This window comes from Rhinolophus hipposideros (genome assembly GCF_964194185.1).
Source record: "Rhinolophus hipposideros genome assembly, chromosome: 24".
In the NCBI taxonomy this organism is placed as follows: Eukaryota; Metazoa; Chordata; class Mammalia; order Chiroptera; family Rhinolophidae; genus Rhinolophus; species Rhinolophus hipposideros.
Genome location: NC_138070.1, coordinates 27,852,937 through 27,880,572, shown reverse-complemented (window position 1 = coordinate 27,880,572; position 27,636 = coordinate 27,852,937). Strand labels below are relative to the sequence as shown.

General features: G+C 39.7%; 1 protein-coding gene across 1 annotated transcript in view; it reads left to right on the top strand.

Moving 5' to 3' along the window:
* The first annotated feature begins 11,733 nt into the window (after positions 1 to 11,733).
* ETS1 (ETS proto-oncogene 1, transcription factor) overlaps positions 11,734 to 27,636 on the top strand; it is a 120,463-nt gene continuing 104,560 nt past the window's right edge. Inside the window, exons 1-2 of the mRNA XM_081037655.1 lie at positions 11,734 to 11,811; positions 24,989 to 25,071. Coding sequence (XP_080893781.1) covers positions 25,003 to 25,071 — 69 coding nt within the window. The 5' untranslated portion in view covers positions 11,734 to 11,811; positions 24,989 to 25,002. The remainder of the gene's footprint in view (positions 11,812 to 24,988; positions 25,072 to 27,636) is intronic.

Here is a 27,636-nt window from a genome sequence, read left to right as displayed (position 1 = left end):
TCATCATTTTGATCTGAAGAATGCTTCCCTGTAATGTTTATCTACTGAGCCAAGTTCTGTGACACTTGTCTAGTATGAGGCAAATTCGGTTTTAACAATGAAATACTATAACAGACTGCTGTAATGAGACAACGCGGGATTCATGTGAGCTATCATAAACAAAATCTCCGATCCCTTTCATATGCAAAGCATTTTACTTTCAAAGCATTTTTTCCTATTATCTCATTTTATTTTTTAACATCTCCATGAGAAATGACCTGCTAAGAGCACAGGCAATCGTAGGTAGGGAGTGCTGCCTAGTTCAATGAATATTATTTCTGTGTTCATTAATACTGACATAGATGGGCGAAAAATAATCAAGAAGGAAATGTCTCAGAAGATGCTCCGTGGTCTGATGCCATCATTCTTTGGAATCCTGTTAGCTGATCATGTGGGAATATCAGCACCTCTTGAGCTAATGAAATGTGCCAGGGCTATTCCTCACTCTCCTCCCATTTCACACCAGAGTTACAAGTTTCTGGGGTCAGTGGAATTCATGATAAAAACCAAACATCAGAAGCTTCTACCTATCTTCTCCGTGGCTATGCTACAGCAGACTGGTGAGACGTTGGCTCTTCTTGAGATACCCAAATTGATAGACTCCAGAAATATGCAGAGATAAAATTCAACTCTGTACTTAATCTTTTAAGATTAAGACTGATTTTTGTTAGTCTTGGGCCAGTTACATGAATAGCTTGATCAGACCTGAAGGGACACAAAGTGAGGATAGGAGGATACCCTTCCTTTCAGGCAAATGAACATGAAAAATACCTTTAGAACTTAGTTATGCAGGATTGCATGTGGAAGTTTCAGGAGACCTGGCAAATCTTTCTATGAACTACTGTATCAGACCTCAGGAATCCCTTTGGATTCCAAATTATGGGCAAATTGAGTCCCTTATTCATTTTCATAGGCTGCAGCGGAAAAACATTGTCTCTTCCTAGCTTCTCTTTGATGTGGGACACAAAATCCTTACTGGCCCCTTTAAAAGAGGAAGAGATTAACGTTTCTGTTTCTGGTCCAAAGAAAATGAATGTGCCTTTTACATTTTTCTCATAGTCTCTCTCTGGCTGGAGACTTTAAGAAGGAGGAGACTTACTTGAAGCTCCAGGAGTCAATTTTCTACACCAGGGATATGGAGTTCAGGTGAACCTGGTGGTAGAAACACACAGAACTACCTGCCTTGTGCTTGGGGCTCAAAACAGGCGTTGCACTTCACAGCAGGAGAGTGGTGCCGAGTTTGCAGAAGTGTGGAAGAAGCCAACCACCCATCTTCTGATGAGCAGATCAAAGGCATCATATTTCATTGTTTCAGGGGAAAGGAAATGGAAAAATAAAAGGAAAACAAATCAAAAGATGAAGGGAAAGGCGAAATCCCTCTCATATGGAGGATACATAGTAGGCAAAATGGCACAGGGAAGAAACTGTGCATTATATGATTTATGTAGCAGAAGTCTTCCTCTTGGACTTTCTAGAAGTCAGCTATGTAATCTTGACTTCATAGATGAGAAAACGAATGCCCAGAGACCTTGCCCGAAAACATACAACGAGTAAGTAGAACTAGGAATTCAATCCAGGTCTCATAGTTCTTTTCATCACTAGGAGAGTCAGCATAAAAGGAAGGTTTAGTCCTATGCTAATAGCTTTAAAAAATAATGTAGAAGGCAACCATTTAATGGATTAAAAGGAGATTAAGATTTATAAGACAAAATAGATATGTCATTTGTGGTCTAATCTATTTTATTTTAAATAAAATAAAAAATAAACCTATCTACATAAAAGACTGGAAAGAAACTATCCATTGAAATGTTATTTCTGGCTGTCTCTAGATGGTGGATTATAGATGAATTTAATCTTGTGTTTTTACTCTTTCCATATTTCCCAAAATTTAAACAATAAATGTACTACTTTTCAATTAAGAAGAGTAATGATTATTTGGAAAAGAGATAAATGGCAGAGTTCATCTGGGATTCAAGATTAAAATTCTTGAATTGTAATTGCAGAAAGTGATTTTAGAGGGAGAACATAATTTCAGTATAAATTTTTCACTCTAAGCTTCCTTGAATTTTGACCACCTTGAGAGATGACCTTCTCAAGAATCTGGACCTGTACCAGCACTCCTGTTCCTCTGACCCATCAGAAGATTTTGCCCTACTCCAAGCAAGGAACAACACTGCTGCTGTTTTCACTATTACTCTTTTTGTTTCTTTTGGCCCTCTTTAGAAATATCTATTATCCAAACACCCAGAATTTCTAAAAACTCATTTTTGAAATGCCACCAAAATAAGATAAAACGTGCTGGACTGTATCATGTGTGCTTTGGCCAGGGATGAGCTATGATGCAAATTGCAAGAGACAGCCCTAATTAGGAGTTCAATTTCATTAGATAATGAGCCAGGTTTTCTTTGGTCACAGGCCTCTCCCTTGGAGCAAGGTCAGCATCTTTGGTTATTCCAGATACTGTCTGGTTGGTGCAAAGGTTGGGTTCAAGCTTATGTCATTTCTTTAGCCGGCTTTCCAAAAAAAAAAAAAAAAATGGTTCTGTTAGTAACTGATTGATATGCTTATTAGGGAGTTAAGATATAGGATTGCACAACCAAAGTGTTTCTTTCACACTCCATGCTCATCCCACTCCAAATCACTACTCGGATGTCATTTCTACACACCTATCCACTGGGGAGGGTTTTTTTTTTTTTTTGTGGCCAATAGCATTGATAGGAAAGAATGACATATTTCAGGGTCTTTCAGATCTGAAACTCCAGGAAAACAAACTAGGAGAGAAATAAAACCCAAAAGTGTAGTATAAGGCCAGAAATCACAAGTCAATGGCTTCTATTTTACTTTTTATTTTACCTTAAGAAAAAAATAAGATGAGGGATGTATTGAGGCAACTACTCAAATGGTAATGGAAAAACACACCAGATGTAGACTGAATTACCCAGATAACAGGCAAAAAGAAATCTAGTGTGAAGTGATGACTCATTCTGTCTGTTCATACTGCCTGAATTTTTTGGTTAATTGTCAGTTCTTTACTTCACTTTGTGCTACTAATTAAAAAAATAAATTATTCTCTTGATAGGTTTATTTTTGTGTCAATTGGGAAAAATTCATGTTAAAACAGTTGTGTGACGTGTACTCTAGAGACAGAATTGGATGCCAGAATTTGGTATCGTATGTAACAATAGCACCACCAATGGGAGAAGGATTAAGGATCAAAGAACCAAAGTTAAGGAATTACAGGTAAATTAGTGTATAGCCAACATTTAAATATCCATCTTTTTCATCTCTTCATTCATCCAACTATCTATGTCCATCATCTACCCATCCATCCATCCATCCATCCACACCTATCCATCCAAGCATCCATCCATCCATTCGCTTTTTCAACCATCCGTCAGATATTTATTTAGCCTTTACTTTAGGTTCCAGGCACAATTAAAGTTGCAGGAATGATGGTAAACAAGGCTAATCCATTTTTTCTTGCTCTCGTAATTTACAATAAACAAAAGAGACAGACATGACACAAAAATTGCAATATAATTCTTGATAGAAAAGAGAAAGTAGTACAGTAGTAACACATATAATGAGAAGACATAATCTAGTGAAAGAAGGGAGATGAGGGTGGTCAGAGAAAGGCTCCCTGTGGAGGGAAGATTTAGGTAGAAACCAGATATACATAAATGTCTGAGACGTCTGGGTCTTCTTAGTTTGTCTTCCTGGTCCCTGAGTTCAGAGATAGTTTTCGGCTATGTTGAGGAAGAAAGGGAAGTATCCAGGATAAAGATGTTAGCAGCAAACCTGGCATTTGTTGAAATGGTGTTCCAAAAAGGCTCAAGAAAACAAAAAAAAAAAACCCAAATCTACTTCTAATCACTGATCAGCACCGGGCCAAAATAATGAGTACATTAACAACTGATCAATGTGGCTTTCTATAAATCTCTCACTGTATTCATGACTGCAGCTGACTATGTTAGTGGACTTCTGGACCTAAGCACATTTTGAAACAGCAAAACCCACAGTGATCTTTCATGGTCCACTGGATTACTCTTTCCTCTTCTTGGTCTACTGCAGACTGAGCTATCCACTGAGACTCCAGACATTTGGTGTGAATGTGGAAGCATTATTCAGTTAACAGTTCAATTAATTTGAATTTCACTTCTTTAGTACCAGTTACCTCAGCTCCAAACAGATCTTTGGTCTCTCTTAGGTGCTAAATATGGATCTTACCTATAGATAGGTAGGTAACCATTTAGCTTTGAAGCGATGTGGCAAATGTATTTATCAGCTTTCCCTTAAATAAGAGATTAATCTCTTTGATTCTGGTTACTTGCCTGAAAGGTGATGAGATTGCAGACTCCCTGAAGATTCTGCACTGCTTACAAACTCATGGCTTCTAGAGTTGTGAGTCATGTTCATCTTGCCCTGAGAAGCATATCTTGTCTGAGCAGATGTTCTCAGGTTAGTCCAGGCCTAGGGCACAGGTAGAGAGATATCGGAGGCAGAGAGAGAGTATACAGTTGGAACTGAGGCGGCGACCTCTTGAGTTCCTTGGAGAAAGCAGAGTTCAGACTGTCTCCCAGAAGTCCCGAAAGCCTCCCATGAAGAAGGGGGAGTGTAGGACCCCTTTGTCCAGTATACATCAGGAAATACATTAGTGGTCTCTGCCCCTCCTATGAAAGTGAGTTGTCTTCTGAATCGGGATGAGAGAACGTGCTTGGGGGATTTCAAAGCGTTGGTCCTGTTATAGCTTTGGGGAGGAGGCCCTGGCTCTAAGACTGGACTCAATCTATAAACAGGGAACTGTTTCAAAAGGAAAAATTAACGTAGTCCACGTTACTTGGTGTGAACCACTGAAACACAGCTGCAGGCGTTCTTCTCCAGACTCAGCAGGGCCCCTTCTTTCAGCAGCAGGTCCTAATTCCATTCTTGGGTGCTGCATCAGTCTCTTCTCTCCTGACCAGCACACCAACACTCCACTCAGGGGGGAGGATCAGCCTCTGGGTTCTCCTCCTCTGAGGATTCATGCAGTGTGGTGAGATGACACTGGGTTGCAAAATAGAAGCCTTGGACCCAGCCCTGGCCCTGCCATTGATGACAAGGATTAATATTGTTGAGTCCAAACACAATGAATTAAATACTCACCACTCACTACTCTTTAATCCTCACAGTTATCCCTGAGGTGTTTAGCATTATTGCCTCATCTCACAAACTAAAGATCCGAAATCTTAAATAAAATATCCATGATAACAGAGAAAGAAGCAGGGCTGGGATTCAAACTGGGCTGTTGAACCTCAGAGTCTGTGCTCTACTGTAATATCAATCAGGCCAATAAAAATGACATATTTAAAAACAAAATTTGCCTTTTTTCTTATTACAGATGGAATATAACACTGTATGAAAGTCACAAAACTCAAACATAACAAGAATAAGACAAAAAAATCTCCCCTACCACCAGAAATGACCACTCAATAGTTGGATGATTTATGCTGTTAGATTTCCAAGAAATGGTGTCATGCTGTCCGTACTATATTTTTACCAGTCAAAAGCCATAACTTTCTACTCATCCAGACCATATTCATGTACATTATGTTCAAGGGAGTATGCGGGGGGAGGACTTTCTGTGACTATTGGTCACATGAAAAGCACAGAGGGGAGATAAGGCAGGAAAGACATGGGAAGGAGAAATGAAACTTAAACTGCACATTGTGACGATATGTGAACAAGAAGACGGCTACATGGAAAAGTGCAAGAAAAGAAGACTGGGGTGTTTGGGGAGATACAGAGGAAAAATGAGTTGAGCTGGAATTTATGAGATATGATAGAGGATCATGGCTTGGTTGCTGCAAAGAATGAGGTTATTGTGATGGGGCTGATATGGGAGGACAACGCCAGTAAGCGTATAGCCGCACACCAGACAATGACACCCAGAGACCAATACATATAACACAACCCAATGATAAAGGCATAGGAAAAAAGTGAAGGGCTGCATATCAAACTGTAAACTATTAACTTTTTGGTGTGAGATTGGGTGCAAGGGGGCAGGGGTGGCAATTTCTCTTTTTAATTCAGATTCTTCTGTATTGTTTGAATATGCTACAACCAAATGTTAATGTTGTAATTAAAAATTGAGATTTAAAAGTAACTTTGTAGGAATTAGAGTGACAGAAACAATATAAAAGTACTTTGAGGAAGGAGGAAACGAGGTGGGGATAGGGACAAAAATACAGAGGAAGAAATGGAGTCAAAGAAGGTGGTGGTTAGAGAAAGGTTTTCAGTGAGCTGTAATCCCACAGTCGTCCGCTCTGTTGGAATGCTTTGAATTTATGGAATCTAAAGGATGTTCAGAAGGTCCAAGACAACCAGGATGGAGAAGTATCTCTACAAAGCCTGTCTAAGCTACTTTGCAGGATGTCCATCTGGGACCCTACCTCCAGCCCATTTTATACTGCAGAGAGGGAGGAAACAACAGAAATTTGGTGCAAATGATAATGGATCAACACACCGTGGGCTTCTGGGAGGACTATGCCAAGAACTCTAGCATCTCCATAGGCTCTCTGGCACACAGAAGGACCAGCGCCTGGGTGCCAGATGTGCACACACACATACGTGTGCCACTGCTTATTCATCTGTGGCTCAAGACAAAGGCTTGGCTTTTGATCACGGAAAGGAGATAGATTCATTACAAAGTACAGGATAAGAAGTTCCAGAGCTGGAGCATGAATAGACAAAGGTTCTTTCCTCCTCTCTTTCCTTTCATCTTATCTTCTGGGGCCCCTTCGACATTTGGTGACGACTGCACTTGTAACAGTATCTGGATTTTACCCCCATTCAGTTTTGATAATTTGTTTAGAGACTGCTTTCCTGCGTGTATGGAGTCTTCTGAAGCATCAGAAATAAGAGAGAATATGAGAAATGTAACATGTAACTAATATTTTGTTTTGTTTCTCAGTAAATTTAACATCATTGCTCAGTACAAACTTAACTCTTGCTGTGTATGACAGTGGTTTAAAGACCCATTACATGTTGTGTGACCAAACAATATGGTGAATGTTTAAATTAAAAAAAAAAATATTACAGTAAAAGACACATTGCCATTAATCCCTCTCAAAATACTCCTCCTCGCTTTGAACGCACTTATCCCATCATTCTTGTCACTTTCTGAAGCAGTTCTGGAAGTCCCCTTATGTGTCTTTAGTTGCGCTGTCGTGGCTGCCTGGATGTCTTCAACAGGTTCAAAACGTTTACCTTTTCATGGTCATTTTGAATTTGGAGAAGAGCCCGAAGTCGCATGGTGCCAGATCCAGTGAATAAAGTGGATGAGGACACATCATGATGTTTTTATTTGACAGAAGCTGTCATCTGCCAGAAGCAATGTGTGACACAGAGCATTGTCATAATGGAGGGTGATTTACAGCACACTTTAAGACACACCTTCTCTTAACCATAGCTCACACCCAACTGACTGCACAGAACAAGTTGAAACTTGTCACACACTGTTATTAAGGTTTGACACGCTGCTTCCTGTATTGAAGACCCCTGCCTTTCCATTGGATGGCACTCGGCAGCAACATTCGTCGTATTGTTTGATCACAACAGAAAAGCTCCATGTCACACTTTGCTTCTGGTAAGGCAATTTCTGTCAAATAAAAGCATTATGGTGTTTCCTCATCCACATTATTTACCAGATCTGGCACCGTGCGATTTCTGGCTCTTCCCCAAAGTCAAAATAACCATGAAAGGTAAACGTTTTGAATCTGTTCAGGACATCGGTGCAGCCACGACAGTGCAACTAAAGACACTCACGAAAGAGGACTTCCAGAACTGCATCAGAAAGTGGCAAGAACGATGGAGTAAGTGTGTTCAAAGTGAAGGGGATTATTTTGTGGGGGATTAATGGCAATGCGTTTTTTATTATAATAAATGTTTTTTTATTTGAACATTCACTGTGTTGTTTGATCACACCTCGTAGGTCTCTGTGAAGGCAATTCCTAAATTTTGGGGGTTGGAGTGGAAATGAGGGAAGGTTGATAATGGAAGGGGTAGGCACAGGTACTCTTGGGCTAAGGTTCTGGGAATTCATCTTCCCCATTTTCCTCTTAGGAGATACTAGCAATGTATCTTGTTATGCTGAGAAAAGGAAAATGATTTATTCACAGTAAGAATAGCAAATAGCTTGGTGGTAATTATTCCAGAAATTAATTCAGCCTCTATTCCAAATGTGTCTAAACTATACTGAAACTACCGTTCCTCATTGGGCTATGGAAATACTCCTTCAGAGGAACAAACAACTCTTTTAACATAACTCTTTTACATGAGGGCCCAAAGGCATAGGAGGCCTGACAATTAAGTTTATAAGCTTGTTGCAACGATGTTGCTAACCTTTTCTGACATCAGAGGAATCATTCATTATGAATTTGTGCCAGCTGGACAAACAGTTAACCAAGTTCACTATTTGGAAGTACTGAAAAGGCTGCATGAAATAGTTACACGACCTGAACTTTTCACCAACAACTCATGGCTCTTGCGTCATGACAATGCACCAGCTCACACGGCACGGTCTGTGAGGGAGTTTTTAGCCAGTAAACAAATAGAGCTGTATTGGAACACCCTCCCTACTCACCTGATCTGGCCCCCAATGACTTCTTTCTTTACCCGAAGATAAAGAAAATATTGAAAGGAAGACATTTTGATGCCATTCAGTTCATTGAGGAAAATACGACAACAACTCTGATGGTCATTCCAGAAAAAGAGCTCCAAAATTGCTTTGAAAGGTGGACTGGGTGCTGGTGTCGGTGCACAGCTTCCCAAAGGGAGTACTTTGAAGGTGACTGTAGTGATGGTCAGCAATGAGGTATGTAGCACTAGTCCTAGGATGAGTTCACGAACTTAATTGTCCCACCTCGTATATGCCTCCTAGGTCACTGGGTTTTAATTTTTTTCTCAAGAATCTTATAATATGTAGTCATTTCATTTGAGGTCCTTTCCTATAGAATTCAATATTGCAGAGCATGGAAAAGAACTGTTAGTATTGCCTTTTCAGTTTACTGTTTACACAATCATTCAATTATACAGTAATTTCAAGAAACTTGTGAAGTTGGGCTGCTACTTTTATCCCCACCTTGAAAGACCAAGGGAGTCTGTGTGGTGGAGGGAGTTTCCTGTGATTCTTCCTATGAGTTCATACCCTCTTTTTTTGGATTCTTTTTCTTGGATTCTTTTTCTTTGCTCTGGACCATCCATGTCGATAAGCAATTTGTGCCAGGGGTGGTTTATTGTGTACCATTCAGATTTCTAGCTTAGGCTTTTTCATACTATGACAGGTAGTGGTAGAGGACAGAGTTAAGGTCCTAAATGGTTACTGTGTATATGAACTTTGTGTAGACAACTCCAGATGCCAGAGCTCCTGAATAATCACACTGTATACCCTTATAGGGCAAGAATCCAAGTTTTCTCTCTCTTTTGCTCAACTCCCTTGCAAACATAGTGAGTAATACAGTTATAATTAGTTGTGATTGGTTTAATTGACCTGGACTCTTTAAGAGTATTTTCTTTGGGAAATACCAGTTTTTTAATTTGTTTTGTTTTATTCTTTTTAAGGAGGGTGGAGCTCACAGTGGCCCATGTGGGGATCTAAACGGCAACCTTGGGGCTATCAGCACCATGTTCTAACCAACTAGGCTAACCAGCCACCCCCGACCTGGGCTCTTTAAATGGAACCAAGTGAGGTATAGGGGATGGGCCAAATATTCTGTAGCTCTATTCATAGACTTCTCTCACCCGAGGTTTGACAATTAAGTTCATGAACTTGTTGCACCGATGTTGCTAACCTTTTTTTTTATATCAGAGAGATTATTCATTATAAATTTGTATCAACTAAATAAACAGTTAACTAAGTTTACTATTTGGAAGTGCTGAAAAGGCTGTGTGGAAAAGTCAGATGACCTGAACTTTTTGCCAACAATTCATTGTTTTTGCATCACGACAATGTACCAGCTCACATGGCACTTTCTGTGAGGGAGTTTTTAGCCAGTAAACAAATAACTGTATTGGAACAGCCTCCCTACTCACCTGATCTGGCTCCCAATGACTTCTTTCTTTACCCGAAGATAAAGGAAATATTGAAAGGAAGACATTTTGAGGCCATTCAGGACATCAAGGGTAATATGACGACAGCTCTGATGGCCATTCCAGCAAAAGAGTTCCAAAATTGCTTTGAAGGGTGGACTAGGAGCTGGCATCAGTGCATAGTTCCCCAAGGGGAGTACTTTGAAGGTGACCATAGTGATATTCAGCAATGAGGTATGTAGCATTTTTCTAGGATGAGTTCGCAGACTTAATCGTTATACCTCGTAGCACGTGCACTTTATTGGGATGGTTGATTTATGTGTCTGTCTTCCCACCATAGTGTGAACTTGTTATATTCCTAGTGCCTAGCACAGTGCTTGGCATAGGTATTTATTAAACTAAATGGAACCAATAGCATTATGTCTTCTTTTCTTTCAAATTAAGCCATGTTAATCTGCAAAGGCAAAATATGAGCAGTAAAATCTTGTTTTAATTACAATACCATTTTAACTGCTCTCCCAGCTTCGTACAATGAAGGATAATGATGATGTTGCTCTGAATGACATTTATTAGATTTTCATAGACTTTCAACAGTAAGCATTATGTCTTCATTAGAAAGGGAAAGGAGCCAACCAGGACAAATTGTAAATCCCTTCTATTACTCAAAGAAAAAGGAATCTTTCAGGATAAAAGTGTTAAATTAAGCAGCCACAGTGACAAGAATTTCTGCAAGGAAACAGCCCTATTCATTGAAATGATAGTCCACTGCAACATTCTTACCACAGTTCTGACTATGTGAATAAAAGATGCTATGTTTTCACCTAGAACAGATGCAAGATTTTCACATTGTTTGCATTTTCTCTAACTTGGGAATATATGACTATTTCTACCATTTCATTCCTGCATCATGGACTATGAATCAGGGCACTAAAGCCAATCTATTTTAGAGATCACCTAAAAGCAGGTTTACATAATGAGCGTATTTGGGCTATACTTTCCAGAAATCACAACTCTCTATTCCATCAACTCTCTTCCATACAATCATTTTCTTTTCTTTAAAAAATATCACATTTCACATCAGGTTAATAGAGACAAACAAGAAGCCTGAGCATGTGACTGGGTCGTAGTAGACATCCTTTCTTCTGACAGCCTTTCCTGACCGGATTCTTCCCCAGTCCCTCCCTCTCCTGACCCTTTGCCTAGGTTAAATGGAGCTCCATTGAGAATCAAGACATGTGAATCATGAATATTCACATATTCAGTGGAGAGTAAATCTAATGCATCTGCAAAGGCTGAAAGCCCGTGTTATCTCATTCAGCTAGTTCCCTTTTGTTCCTCTCCCTCCCAATTACTCTCCAAGGCTGAGTTATATTTAATGGAAGGATAATTTGAAGGATGAAAAATAAGGTGTGATTCGGTGTCATCTCAGCCAGTAACATTATTTGCTTTACCACCTAGACCGAAAAGCTTGCTCTAGTGGTTGCCTCTGTGCTGTCGGGGGCTAGCGCAACCCTGCCTTTTTCCCAGCTTTCCCGGGCTTGACCACACCTCCCCCAATTTAAGGAGGCAGCTCTATTAGAAACATTATGGTCTTTGCATCCTTTAGCCTTCCAGCCTGGGATTCCCGCAGGTAGTTGGAAGGAGACCACGGTCGTTGAGGGAAGCTCACTCAGGACTGTTGCTTCATCCAGTCTCTCCAGCAAAGTAGTAAGTGAAGTGTGAGTTTCTGCCTAAAACTTTGCAGTTCATTTTCCTTTTCCTTTTCCTTTTTTTTTCTTCTTTAAATTCTGTGTAACGAAATGGTAAATTGATGAGGACTTTCAGGATACAGGCTGGTTTTCTCTTTCTCTTTTCACATTTTTCTGTATTTTCCATTCAATTCTTTAATAGTGATTTTCAAAAATACTTCCTAATCTTGTTTGAATAGTGCGAATCAAGAGTGTTTCACTCTTTTCCCTGCTTTATAAAAGCAAAATCATGCACGATTTTGATACTCACAGAATAGTTGTCAGAAACTCTGAATTTTTTTTCACATATTGGAACACTTCCAAAGAACTAAAGTTAAATGTAATAATTTCTTTTGATTTTTTTTTTTTTTGTCTTTCACTCCTAGCGAGCCTATTGTTTTACTTCTTTTTTCTTTTTTTCTTAGCAGCTTAATGAGTTGCTTTTATGGAGAAGAAATTGCTACAGGTTTGAATATAACAAGCCAAACTAGCCTTTTTGGTGTTTTTCCCTGACTTGTGACTCACCTTTCTCTCAGGTTCTCCCTGTCTTTCGGACTGCAGCTGAGAAGGGGGTCTCTGAGTCAGGGGGACATTTGTCCCCTCCACGGCAGAGCTGGACTTGAGGGACTCTGCCATTGAAGAGCAAGGGGTGTGTGTAGATGGCCATGCCCCGCATTCCATGATTTTATTTGGCAATTCCACTTTGCCTGTGGCTTCTCATCTACTGTTAAAACGTCTCTGCTATCCCCTTTTAAAGTAACATTTTATGTGGGTGAACTATTGGAAACGATGCTGGGTTACTGAGATCAAGGCATTTAATTGATAGGTTTTTCTTATTATCTTTTGGGTAAGTTTTTTTATTATTTTTTTTTTAATCTCAAGGCCATTTTTCTTCCTACTTCATACCACGACTGTGCAACTGACAAGATAGATATTTGTTAAGTAACAGAAAATACAGATTCTAAAATGATAACTCGGGTAGCTCCATTTGATTTGTAAAATGACTGACACTTTGACTCTTTCATCAGTTGTCTTTCTGGTTTGCATCACCTCCTTTTTATCTAAAGAGAAAAACCTTTTGCTACAGATGCCTGGGGGGTTGCTGGGTGGCCACTAGTGCTACGGAGAGTCTTACCTGTTGTTTCCGAATGGAGGGAAGGGAGAGCTAATGAGTTAATGTCTGCAAAGTGCTTTGAAGATGAAAAGACCTTTTCATGTGTTCAGCATTGTAGTTATTAATATTAATATTTGAAGAAGCATGCTGCTTCTAATTGTAAATCAACAACTTCCATCCTTGCCAACTCAGTAGTGAAAAAACAAACAGGGGAGGCAGCCACGCAGACTCTTCCGTCCTGGTTCTGCAGCCAAGGATGGAGGAAGTGAGAGTCTGATTACAGAGGGGGCATCTTTGTCCTACAGGCCCCTCGCACAGAGGTGCTAGTTGGTAGAGGTGCCAGGAGGTCCTAGAGTAGAGCCCTGGGGGAGGGTGGGTAGCAGGAGATAATCCGTCAATATCTGGTATCTATGACCTTGGAGAATTGGTTGAGGGCATGGACCTGGGCCAATTGCCTGCCTCTGAGTCTAATGGCATTCAAAGGTGAGTAAGATAAGAACTGGCACCAGCCCTGGTTTTGGAGTCAGGAAAGTGGATGTGCACTTGGGTCCTATTAGAGGTTGGCTTTGTAACTGAGAACAAGTTATTTAACGTGACTATGCCTTTTTTTCTTCATCTCTAAGTTGTAAATTATGATTTGTGCCCCACCTATGTCATACAGAGGAGAGAACAGAAGTAAATATAATTAACTCTGATGTTTCTCTCCTGACTGTACATGGAGCCTCAGTGTAGGCGCAGCCAAATTTCTCACTGATCATTCAAGTTCTGCTGTACCTCATGATTTTATTTACTAGTGAACAGATCTGTTTGCCACAGCAACTCTCCTTTCCTCATTACCATTCAAAATTCTGATTTCTGCATCAAACAGCAAAGGGAAGGGATTACATCCCAGAAACTGGGCATCCGACCTCCCTTCCCTCCGTCCCTTCCTCTCTCTCTCTCTCTCTCTCTCTCTCTCTCTCTCTTTCTCTTTTTCTCTTCCTTTCTCTCTCTCTCTGTCTCCCTTTTATAAAAATTAAAAAGTATTTAGTATTTGAGCAAAATAAGTGTGGTATGCAGGAATTTAATGCCATTGGAGGCAAATTTTGTGAGTCTTTAATCTTGGAGAAACTTAGACATGAAGACAACTAATTTTTTTGCCTTTTCATTTCCTCTGTCCCTGCTTATTTTTAAAATCTGGATGATTATCTGTATACAATACCTGGTTTCCTCCACTTCACCTGAGTGCGGCAGGATAATAATCCCTCCTGTTTACTGAGCACTTGGTCCATTGCAGGACCTGTGCTAGGTGTTTTGTATGGACCAGTCATTTAATCTACAATGAAGTCTTTGAGGTGGGCATCTTGTCATCCCCATTTAACAGATGAGGACCAACTTTTGGGGGAGACCTGATTAGAACTGAAGGAATGTGAGTCTAGGGCTTGTGTCTGGGGTGATATCTCACAGGAACTTGAGTAGCTTTGGGACACAAGTTTAGGCTGAATTTTTCTGCGTAGACCTAGGATTTGCTTTTATCTGGGAGAGTACAGTGGATCAAGTTTATTTTCCAAAGGGGAATCTGCATTAATTCTTCACTGTTAGGAAGATACTGAAGAAAGGCTACAAGGTCTAGTCTCTTCCTCAATCTCTCATGACAAATATTGATTTAATTTCTATTCTGATCCCAGCCTTGTGTTGGGTGCTGTGATGGGTACAGAAGCAGCAATACAGAAACTCCATTTTTTAAATTAACATAATTTATTTTAGGAGGCAAGGTTTTACCTGAAAACAGGTTAAAAATAAAAGATAATGTAATTGTTATGCAAAGTAATACAGTCTATGAGTGCTTGGAGAGTTCTGATGGAAAAAAGTGGTGTGCAGAGCTGTGAGGGAGGGAAAGCTGTTTGCGATCAATTTTGATTCTCAAAGAAGAGGGTAGATTTGGTATTTCAGTTGACCAATTGCTGGTGCTGTGTTAAGAACTTAAAAAGGATTAGTTTAGATACTATATATTAGAATGAAAGTCAAGCAGCAAACTTTTAGTGCCGATGTCAAGAAAAGATTCTCACTGGGGGAAATAAAATATATACATTTTCAAGAGATGTGGAAAAGTAGAAAACCCCAGGATTTTAGTCTTTTCATATTCAAAAATCTTTTTTAACTTTTCATTTTGAAATAATTTCAGATGCACAAATGTTGCAAAACATAATACAAAGAATTTCCAAAATATTTAAATACTTTAAAATTGTGATAAATATAATGCAAATTGCTCTCAGTCATCTTTTGGTGCCTCAGGTGATCCTTAATCCAAAAGGATTTCTGTTGATGGGGGGATGACAGTGAGGCCGGTTTCTTGACATTAGAAGCTAAATAACTAAAACCACAGCTTCTTAGGAAAGGCAAGAAGTTTTGTCAGATGTGGCCATCATCTGGCATTTGGCTTGAGAGACACGAACAGATCCCAAGCTGCACATTCTCTGTGGCTGGGTTTGGATTGCAGCTCAGATAAAAATCAAACTTTTGCTTAGCCTATGGCACAGATGTCTTCTTGTCTGTTCCTCGGTGGACTCTGCCGCCTAAACACTTGCCTTGTTATAATTACACGTGAGTTGAACCAAGTTTGTCCAGATACTGCCTTGCTTCTCAAAGTGAGTTCCTTTGACCTGTAGCATCAGTAAACATCTTGTGGGATCTTGTTAGAAATGCAGACTGTCTGGGAGGACCTCAGACCTGCTGAATCGGGCTCTTCTGCATTGTAACAGGCTTCTCAGGTAAGTCTTATGCAGATCAGCTGGGGAAGCACTGCTGTAAAAAAAAGCAAAACAAACAAACAAAAACTTTTGCAATATTTTTCCTAGCAGCTTGCTACTTCCTTATATTTCTATCTAGTTACTAAAGTGTTACTCCACAAAAGATTGGCATTTATATCAAAAAGATGTTGGTTTAACTCAGGAAGCTGCAATATTTCCCCATTTGTGCTATGCAATCTTTCAGTGAGTTTGTTCCCCACTGTAAAAAGAATGCTTACTTCTTGGTTTTATGCATAACAATGATACAAACACAACCATTCAACAGAAATTGTGGCTCTTTTCTCCTGTGAAATTCTTGACTAATGCTCCTCTATCTATGGTTATGAAAGGGAATGCTTTTTATGATGATTTAAATACCAGTGCTTTAGAAAAAGAGAGAAGGGATTTAGACCACCTGGGTTCTAGCTCAATTACCTGAATAAATAACCTCTGCTACCTTGGGGTGTAATAATAATAATACAACCACTATTACTATTAATTCATGAATGCTTACTAATCTCAGGCACTGTGATAAAATAGCAATAATAATAACCATTGTTTATCGACCATTTTATCATCTGTAATGCACTCTGCTAAGCACTTTTATTTTACATAACCCTTCTCAATAATCCTGAAAGTGTTGGTATTATAATCTCCATTTTATAGTCAAGATAACTAAGATTTTGTGAGGTTAAGAAATGTGCCCACGACCCATATGTGCAGTAAGGAGCTCTAGGTAACCCATAATCTGTTTAACTCCAGAGCTCATTATCACTCTGCTAAATACTTCACCTCTCTGGGTTCAATTTATTCAATTGAAAAATGGGCAGATTTAATGAATTGTTTCCAACTCCACAGTTCATGGAATTTGCAAAATCCCTCTTTATATAAGGATGCCAGCAAACTAACATTATACTACTGAGAAATTTGAACCTTACAATTTGGGCAATGAAACAAATGAAACTCCACCATGGAAATCACAATCAGACATAGTCCAAGAAGTTGTCTGCTGGATTTGAGAGATCAGAGGCAGCTGGTGTCCTTTAGTTCAATTTTAAAAGGCGTTATTCAAACTCTCTTGTACCCTTTCATTATTCTCTTCATATCTATATTTATGGTGACTCTCCGTTTTCTGGAGAGTTTCTTAACAGCCTGAGCCATATCTAAATTCTAGATTATATCTGACATGCTCCACACGCTGTGAGTTGAAAAGTAATTTAAAATTTTAGGCTCTTTAGGGATTCCTTGGGCCAGAGGCATTGGGTTAGAGTTGACATCTTTAGTCCTGCAGCCCTTCTTTGGGTTTGATTTGGCCAAGAATCTCATATGCCATTACCTCTGCTACACCCGCCATTATAAAGCAAAGAGTACTTCACATTTTTCTTCCAGCTTACTCTTTTTTTTTTCTAGTTTCTTACTAAAAACCATCCTACTTTATTTATTCAGTTATTTGTGGAGCACCTACTGTTTGTTGCATGGCACTGGGCTACATCTGAAGGCCAACTGTGATCCTTTGCTGAATTTCAGGGTTAAATATAGGATTTGGGGAATGGCATTTGAAGCCAAAGCCAATTTTACTGTAAACCAGTTTACTGAATATTCCCTTTAGAAGTGGAGCGCTTTCCCACACTAGAATAAGGAGTGTTCATTTCTGAAAACTTTCAGAGACTAAGATTGACATTGTGCTTGTAACCTTTCTGGTCATATATGAGCAGGCAGGTTGGAAGGTATTGCCTTGATGTTTATGAGAAACAGCACCATTCCAGCAGTGTGATGGTGAGGGGTTTGTTTCCATGAGGAGGAAACATAAAGCGTCTATGAGGCACTCTTCATTTCCTAACTGCAATGGTACAGCAGACTAAAACCATTTTATATCCTCTTTCTTTTCCAGGAGATATTAAACAATATACCCTTCTAATATTATAATAACACAAGTCCATTTTTAGTATTCTAAGAAAGATCAGTTGAGCTGTGTCAATTCATACAGAACTTGAAAGTATTATGCTTAATTAGGAGATGGGGGTTGTTTAGAGAAACAGGAGATGGATATGAGTCATTTTCAGTTCTCGATTCACGTAAGGGTGGGGGATGAATTACCAGTGGTGTTGGGGAGAAACAAGACTGATGTTCCCTGTACTGTGAGTTGCTGCTTTGTGAACTTAGTGATAGAGTGAATTTAGTTTAAGATACAGAAGCCAATAGCACGTAAATGAGAATATCGTCTTTATTGGTCAGTGCTGGCTAATTAAGATAAAAAAGAATGTTTACTACTGTAATATGGGTATACTCAGTCAAGAAATTGAGCTTTTTCCAGGTTTAGGAGTGAGACAGAGAAAACATCTTCAATTCCTCTAATCATTTTTCTTTTCTGGTTATTGTAACCACAAAGTTTCCTTGGGGGATTGAGGAATGTTCAGCCATCTAAATTTGATGCTATTTTGATCTAAACGCTTAAATTTGAGTTTTTGGAGAATTGAACTTGGTAGCTTTTGTCACACTTCCAGATCAGGGGAGAGATCTACTAAAATGATTTGAAAAACATGGATGAGAATTAGGAAGAAAATGATGGCAAACAATAGACAAACTCTTCATTCAGCTAAATCTATTAGTTTACAGAAAAAATATCCTGCGTGTAGTTAACATTAAAGAAGCCTAACCTCAGGTTGCATATGGACACACATCATCACAGGTAACTTTTTTTTTTTTTGGGGGGGGGGGCACCAGAGATATCTTCTCTCTCTTGGATATACTCAGGCAGTGAGACATAACTCTTGCACATCCTAACTTTTATTTCACATAGTGTTACATGTCTACTGTGTGCTGCCTGAAAAGGTAGTCCCTACTCTCAAGCAACTTTCAGGAGCAGAAACAGACACATATACAGGAAGTACAATGAACTTTAGTAGGTACACTGTGAGAGTAAATACCAAGGAGGAGGATCAAGGAGGTCCATCTAACTAACTGCCTAGGAGGTTCAGGGAAAGCTTTCTGAAGGAGGTGATACTCAGTCTTGTAACCGAACAGGAAGAGAGTTCCTCCACCTGGAGCACAGCAGAGCCAAACAGTGAACACCGAGAATTGCAGTGGAGGAATTAGAGTAGCTTTATTGCAGGGCACTCTGCAAGGAGAATGGGGAGCGGTAGCTTAAAAACCCAAACTCCTCGATAGCTTATAATGGTGAGCGTAGTGTGTTCAAAAGGGTTACGGGAAATCAGTATGGCGAAGCATTGGTGGGGGCAAGTTTTAGTTGAAGAGCTTTAGAACTTGACCATTTATGGTAAGGAGCTTCTGCTTTGGATCCGCCTTTGCTTTTGAAAGGGTCCCGGTTTTCAAGTTCTGGTCATGTCCTGGTCCTTTGGTTCCATGGAGTGGGGCACAAAACTTTGGTTCTGGGTGAAGCTGAAGGTCAAAGTTCTCCTGTGCAGCTGCTTTGGCTGCTTAACTTGCGATTTTAGTCTGCTGTCTCTGAAAGGCAACTCAGTATCTTGTTAGAAACAGGGTAGGATCATTTTGAACTGGGTTTTCCATTCTAGTCTTGAGTTTTTAAAAACAGATTTGTAAGGCATTTATTTGGAAACATGAAGTTAAAACTATCCATTACACATTAAAGATGCTGCCTTGATAGCACGGGTCGCAGCATTGTCTTAGCTTGGCAAAGGTGCTGGCTTTTGGGGAAGGTTTCCTTTAAATAGTCATTTTGAAAGCGAACTTCTTTTTCATCTATATTCCAGGCCAAAAGGATATCCTTTTTGTATAAATTGATGGGAATCCTAACTTGTTGATATTAGGAGAAATACTAATTGCAAATCTATTTAAATTTTGCATAGATTTCAAAGAGGAAAAAACCTACATTATCTACATTTTTTTGTCAGCTGTATCTCACTTTGTATTCCCCATGTAGGATCGTCATACCCAGGATACATTGTAGCCATAATTCCTGACCTATGAAGCTAACATCAAATTTAAAACACAATGCCTTTTGGTGGCAGTGTAACTTGGGCTTCTCTGTTATGGAAGACAGTGTGTCAATATGTATTCAGATATGGAATGTACACATCCTTTGTCCCAACAATACCACTTTTAGGCATTTAATGAGACTAGAAAGTATTTTAGTCATTTTCTTAATGACAAGGAATTGGGGACAAATTAATTTCACAATAAGAGGCTCATTAAGAAAAGAACAATACATATGCACAATACTCAACAGCCATACTCTGGGAGGTAGAGCTATATTCATTGATGTAGAAAAATGTCCACAGCATTATGTTAAGCATCAATGAAAAAAAATCAGATTGCAACACAGCATGTACAGAATAAAACTATGAAGGTAAAATTATGATCATATGTATATGTTATATCTATATTTGCATAGATGAATTAAAAAATACCTAGAAGAATGCTGAACAAAATATCAGTACAGTTATCTCTAGATGATAATGATTTTAGCATTCGTTTTAGAATTTTCTGTATTTTTATTGTAATTTTACAATAAATAGATATTATTTTGGCAAAAACAATTATTCTCAAAAGAATAAAAAACATAGTTTACTGAGTTATTTACCTAAAGGCATAGTCTTTCCTTGAAGAGCACATAATCCAGAATGAAAAACCCTTAAATGATGTCACAATTATCATTTGGAAAGGTAACCAAGCAGGGCAGAGTTGATGTGAGCTGGAGGCCACCTCCATGAAGGCCTCCTCTCTCGGGATTTCCTGCTCTTCTGCCTCGGCCTGAACCTCCCAACTCCTCTCTTCATTCTGGGCATCACTCAAACTGCCCCTGGAAACACTTCGGTGAAGGAAGTGTCAGCCTGCAGATCTTGGCCCTCAGAGGGTGGAAAGCTCTAGAAGCTGTCAGTTGCATGCTTTATGAAGAATAGAGCTCTCTCTAGAGTTCCACAGAAAATTAGTTCGAAGTGCTTTATTGTACGTGAGACAACCATATAAACTAAATTGTTAACCTTTTCTGTCCTCTGCACAGATTGTCCATTTTTATCCCCCAAATCCAGGATGGTGAGGATAGAGAAGCACAGGAGAAGGTGGCTGAAAACCTGCGGCCAGGCCTCGGTTTGTCCAGTTAAGAGCTTTGCAAGTTTCTCTCCTCCTCTGTGAAAAAGGGGAGTTAAGTGAGCTAAAGGGTGTGTACAAGTTTTTATGACGTACCCTCCTATGTTCAACAGTTATTTGTGTGTCACCAACCTACCAATACTGGTCTGGGATCTAAAGATACAGGGTGAAGAAATAGACTAAATCCTTGACCTGGAGGGGCTTAAATTCTAATGGAGTAGGAGTGGGGGAGACAATCACAGCAGCTAAGTGTCAGAGTTGGGGAGTAGGGCACTGCTATTTATATGGGGGCTGTGGCAAAGCCTTTGATAAGTAGCATTAAACAGGCAGTGAATAAAGGGAAGCAGTTTTCACTTAGAAACAGATCATAAAGCAAACCTTTTATTTCAAGTGGCTCTTTATCCAGACCTACCATCTATTCAGATTCTCCAATTTGAAAATCAAATGTTATTTACATCTGATCCACCTCTTACATGTTTCATCTTTTGAGACCAATTCATTCATTCATTCATTCATTCATTCATTCATTCACTAATTTAAAAGAAAAGAATTTTATTGTGCTCCACAGTCTGTCTTAAATTCTGGAGATGCAAAGATGAAAAAGACATGGTGCCCACCTTCACATAGCTCCGTTGAGTGGGAGAGGCAAACAGAAACAGATGTTTATAAAACAGTATGTTAGCCGCAATGATTGAAATACATGTGGGGAACACAGAGAAGGAGCAGGTCGCCCTGGCAGGAGTGAGGGGTGCTTCAGGAAGAATTCCTGGCAGCGGAAACTTCGGAGATGAGCCTAAAAGCTTGTGGAGAAGGGTTTAGCCCTGACGAGCAGCAGGGTAGATGGTCATTTCTATTTGAGGAGGTCCTATGAAAAGGGCAGGGAAGTGAGAAATAGCACTGGGTGTTTAAAGGAACAGAGTTCCATGTTACAGGAGTGAGGTTTTGTACTGGTGTGTGGTGAGGGGTGGGCTGAAGCAGGCGCACAGATCCTGGCGGCCATGGCAGGCAGTCACTTCAGATACCTTTATTCTGCTGCTTGGGCCTTGATGGTCCCATGCAAGAAACACGAACCTCAGCTCTTCCTGACTCTTGTTACCAAGTGTTCAAATCATTTCTACATTGTGACAAACCTATGGATGCTTTTGGGCTGGGGAGTAAATCTTAAATCACACAGTTGTTTTGTGTTTAGGTAATAAACGTTTATAGTGCCAAGACAAAAAAAGTTGGTCCAGCTGATGTTCAAATAGCTGTCATGTGGGAGGGAATTCTCTTTGGCTAAGGAGTCCAAACGAAAAAAAAAAAAAAATTACCCAAACACTACTTTTGCTTTTTCTGAAAGGGTTTGCGTCTACAGCAGCTGTTCTGTGTCACAGTCTACAAGTGGGAAAAGGGTGGGTTCTTTTTTTTTTCTCCAAAAAATAATAAAGCAGTAATCCATTTCTGTCCCAGAGTTATTTCCTGAGATGAGAGCCCTGGCAACTCCCTCTTTTCAGCTTCCTCTCTGGGTGAAGGGCTTTTCCCCAAGGGAAGTGTCCTTCATGTAGCACACAGCTTCAAGAAAACAGCCCGGCACAGAATGTGCCATATGTGGGGCCACAGGTTTCCTCTCTCACTGTCAATTGGAAAGAGAAAACATATTTACATGGAACCTTTTTCTAAGCTGCATGGAGTGTGGCTGTGAAGAGGAAGTTGTCCATCTCTCAGGCCAAAAGTCTTGGAGCCTTTGAGCTAGGCGTCAGGACAAGGTTGCCAATTCCAAAAGTCCTGACTCTTACACATATACAACTAAAACAGGAATTCAGAATGGTAAAGGTCTTTGGCTGCCTGTGGGCGTCTCAGAATGGTTCCTAGGGCCATCTGGTCACACCTTACGTGTACAGTGTTCCGTGAGTGCTCTTCCCCACACCCAGCAGAACTGACTGCTATTTCCCCCATGTTGTTGGTCAACTACCCATCATATTATGTTATATTTATATGTGAGTCTGTCTTCTCCAGGACCTGAAGATAGAGGCTGTCCTTCTCAGTTTTATCCCGAGTCTGACTGAATGTAAGGTCCACGAGGTCAGGGCTCTTTGTTTACTAGTGCATCTCCAGGGCTCAGAACAGTGCCTGGCACGAAGCAGACACACAGTATTTATTTACTGAATGAATAAACAAGTTCCTAACAAAGGGAGCCATCACTGTGCTCCTTGAATAAATGGAGCTGTGATGATTCAAGGGATCCATGGCGCTTTGGAGGAGGAAACCAGGGGCTGAGTGGCTTGTAAGAAGCAGCACTCCTCCATCCCTGCATATTTTCCAAAGGTACGGATTACTCTGCAGGGCCCGGGAGGGATGACTAACTTTTCCCTAAGGAAGCTGATCATGGTTAAGCCATCTTCACTAGGACACGATCCATGCTGTTAACTTTTAAATCTCATTTATGAGTAGATCAGAAACATTGAAGTGGGGGTGTATGGCTCGATGATGATTCATTGGGACTTTAAAACTCGATTTTAAGGTTAAAAATAAGGAATACTTTGGTAGAAGGGAATGTGGAGCTCATGGAGACTATCCTCACGATAACTGGCGAGGACGAGTCCACGTTGACCTGGGCTGCATGCATCTCATTTTTATTTCATGCGCAGTGCCCAGCGCAGCGTCTGATATATGGTAGCTGCTCACTATTTTTAGGAACAAACACTGAATAGGCGACCACTGGTACAGATGTTAACGATGTCCTTGGACTAGAGGAACTGGATCATTTTCTACTCCTCAGCTTTTACCACTGGGGGCTGTTTTGCTGCAGTGGATATCAATTCCCTGAAAAACTAGACCACAAAATCTTGATTAACATAGCCTAGCTATCTTTACTTATAATTTTTTAGTTAAGCTTACTTTGCTTACTTATAATTTTTTAGTTAAGCTTACTTTGGGTGGCTTTTGGGAGAAAATTCTATTTTGGGGAAGAGAGACATCCTAAAAGGGTAAAGTTTTAGTTGAAAACAATAAGCACAGTTCTGGGCTAAGTTATGTCCCTAAAGGTTTTTAGCTTACGTCTCTGCACCGCATGATACTACTGGCTCTGTGATTGGAGCCCTTAGTCAGTATAATTTTATGTTGCTGAGATTGTTTAACTCTATCATTTGAATACATTTTTATGTGTAAGAAGATATGTTCATTGGCTGTCATGGTGTATCGACATGGTGAACCAAAACTGCAAATCGAGTACAAGACACATAGTGCTCTTTATTTTTCTTGAAATGTGCCAGGGCTTTAAATCTTAACAAGAATAAAGGAAAAGGACAGACAAATACAAACTGGAAACAGTCAAGTTGAAGCTGAAACATCACTTCCTAACAATAGGAATTTGGCCTCTGAATGATATGCCTAGGAATTTAATCTTCTAAATTATTTAGGAAAGACATTTATAAAAAGTGTATAATATTGAATTTATGAAAGTGTGTGAACTGATGCACTTTAGAAAGCATTTAGATCAACAGAAGTGCTTGATATATAAATGATTTTCCTGATGACCCACAGCGAGCTGGAAAAAATCCCTTCATTCACTACATTCCTCAAGGGTTCCTGTCATCCAGACTTTCAATGGAGATAATAGCTCTCAACAAGAGTTATTTATCAGTCCTTCTTTTTTCAAGATGAATAATGTTCAATCCGTTTTCCAGGGCTTCTCTCTGTTTCTCTGTGTCTTAGGGTCCTGGTTTATATGTCTCTTCTGTAGAGCTTTTCCATCCTTCTCTCCAATCCTTTCTTTGTTTATTCCTTTATCAATTAATTTACACCACAACTGTGTACTGAGTCCAGTTATGCGCCAGACTGGAGGGAGGGTGATAGATGGATAAGGATATTACTAAAAAAGACACACACTACTTAGTCCCTGTCCAGAAACCCTACAAAAGGGTGTGTGTGTGTGTGTGTGTGTGTGTGTGTGTGTGTGTGTGTGTTTGGTACACTCCCACTGTTTATTGCCTGCAGCACACACAGGCTATCCACTTTATATGCTATGTTGCCCACAGGAGACTGGCTCTGTCTGGGGTCTGCCCTGCTCTCGGGGTGCCAGGGTCAGTCACTTTATCTTTCTGAGTTTTGCTTTTCTTCTCTGTAACACATAGAGGTGGATTCTATGGTTCTCAGATTCAAACCCTCCTGTGGTTTCTAGTCACCTGTCGGTGCGTCCAGTGGCTCAGTGAACCCTTTCTCCCATGCAGGTGCTGAAAGCAAGATGAGCTACTTTGTGAATTCTGCAGTGAGCAGTCCTGCTCCTTATTCAGCAGCGCGTCCTACAGTGGTGGTAAGTGGGGTCCCTTTCTGGCCCTCCCCTTGCCCACCCTGCCTTCTCTCCTCCCCTTACTTCCTGCTTCCCGACCTCTGCTAGACAGAGGAGCTAGGGATCCAACTCCGAAGTTGGAGTCGGCTTTGAATCTTTTTTGGAGGAGCTAATTTGTGAAATTATCTGTCCTTTTATCAGCCTATAAAGTAAAAATCCAAGACTGATGGATTGGCTGAGAAAGATTTTTTAGTGTTTGTGTTTCAGAGAATATGACTCGAACATGATTAATGGATAAAACTGGGTGATTTTTTTTTTCACTGCTCAGTTCATTTGGTAATGATTTTTCACATGTTGATCTACCTTAGACCTGTTCTTGGCATAATTTAACATATTTTTGGCCTCATAAATTCACAAAAGGGGCTGGAGAAATTGCCAGGGAGTGGCTCCTCCTACTTCCCACATAGAGGTTATTGTCCAAGGAGAGCCCAAATTACACTGAATTTTCTTATTTATTTATTTCTTCATTCATTCAGGTACAGTTAATTTCATTTATTAATATAATTCAGTTATATTAATTTCAGGTGTATAGCATAGTGGTTAGATTTTATATAATTTATGCAGTGATCCCCCTGATTAGTTTAGTACCCATTGTTGACAATATTCTCTATGCTGGTCTTTACACCCCATGATTGTTTTGAAGCTACCAATTTGTATTTCTTAGTCCCTTTACCGTATTCACCCAAGAGCCCAATCCCCCTTCCCTCTGGCAACCATCAGTTTGTTCCCTATATTTATGAGTCTATTTCTGCTTCGTTTGTTCATTGAACACTAAAGATTTTCTTTTTTCTTAAAGATGATATTGTAGAGATTTGTTAAAATAAATAAGGATATGGTGATTTCGGGGCAAAAGGTGTCATTGACTTGGAAAAGTAGATTAAAAAGGCATCCTATGTTCATTCTCTTTTACCAGCCTTGTAATCAAATTAAACAGTATTAATAAGCTGTAAAAAAAAGCAATGCCACACACATTTGTATTTATTTTAGATACTGAAATAAAAAAAATTATTGTAAGTATACAAGTTGCAAGCATAATATTAAATTATCCTAGACAGGGTATCTGGAAATTATATGAGATTCAAAAACCAAATACTCAAAGTGCATATTTTTAACTAAACCCCCTCCATCCCCCACCTCAACTGAATACACTGCATATTTTTAATGTAGTTTGAATGATTCCACTGGTTTCAAAACAAAGAACCCATTTACCCTCATCCTCAATCGCCATATCTGAAAAGCATTACCAACATGTGGGATCCTTTTCACTACAAATTTCAAAGTTGCTTGGGTAAAACCAGAAGGTTGTGTAAGAGAACTAAGTTATTGTTTTAACACTTTCACTCATAACTTCTTTCTAGGCCTTAGTTTCTCCATCACTGGAACTAGTTAGGCAACCGTTTAGAACTCAGCAAGCAGAAAAGTCCTTTAACTGCTTCACATACGCTCTCTCTAATAAAAATAAATAAGTGAATAACGTTTAGTACAAACTCAAGTTCAATAAACCAGCTCCTACAGATAACCTTCAACTTTAGACTGGGCTATAATAAATAGTCAAAGGTTTGGCAATTGTCTACAGGCTATAACCTGGGGATATTGGCATTAGAGAAACTAGTAAATTGCACATGTTCAATCCCAGTCTGAGATTTCGTGGAAGAGTGAGCACAGCTTCAGGAACTTTCCCAGACAAGGAAGTCAAAGCCCCCGGTGCTGGGTCTTCTCAGTCCTGCTGGAGCCTCTCTGTCTAGCGCACAACCAATGGTAATAATACAAGTTCTTCTGCTTCCTGCCCTGGTCTCTGATCTAGTTAGCTTGGTTTACCAAAAAAAGAAACTATGCTCCAGGTATGACAAGTTTAAGGGTGAAAGGAAAAACATAAGGGCAGTGGGTTTTCAGCTGCATTAATTTTGCCCCCAGGCTTAGGGATGGATAGTTAATGATATTTTTGGTTGTAAAACTTAGGGGATGGATATACTAGTGGCTTCTAGAGGGGAGAGGCCAGGGATGTAGCTAAACATCCCATAATACACAGCACAGTCCCCCACAACAAAGAATTATCCAGTCCCAAATGCCAAGATTGAGAAGCCCTGGCCTAAGAGTAGCCACAGACCAAGTTTGAAAGCAAAATGGTACTCTGTGTACAGATTGGTCAAAAGGAATCTTGGGTACTTGTAAATTATTGCGTTAGAAAGTGAAATCTTAAAAAAGAAAAAAACACATTGAGAATATATTCATGTCATGGGAAGCTCTGCTGAGCATACATACTATGTTAGTTGTCCAAGAAACAGTCTTCTAAATCAGGCTAGAAATGTTTTCTAGTCCTTGAAGATTATAAATCTCAGGTTCTCTACTTATACGTGAGGTAGCATTAGCATTCTTTGTTCATTTGCTGCACCAGAAAAATGCTTAAAGTAGTCTCAGGGACAGTTGTAACATTGATGCCACCGTCAGGTAATAGCCATTTCACATAGAATTCACATAAAATGCTGTCTCAGGGTCAGCTTGTCGAAAACAGGACACATGTTTTCCCTC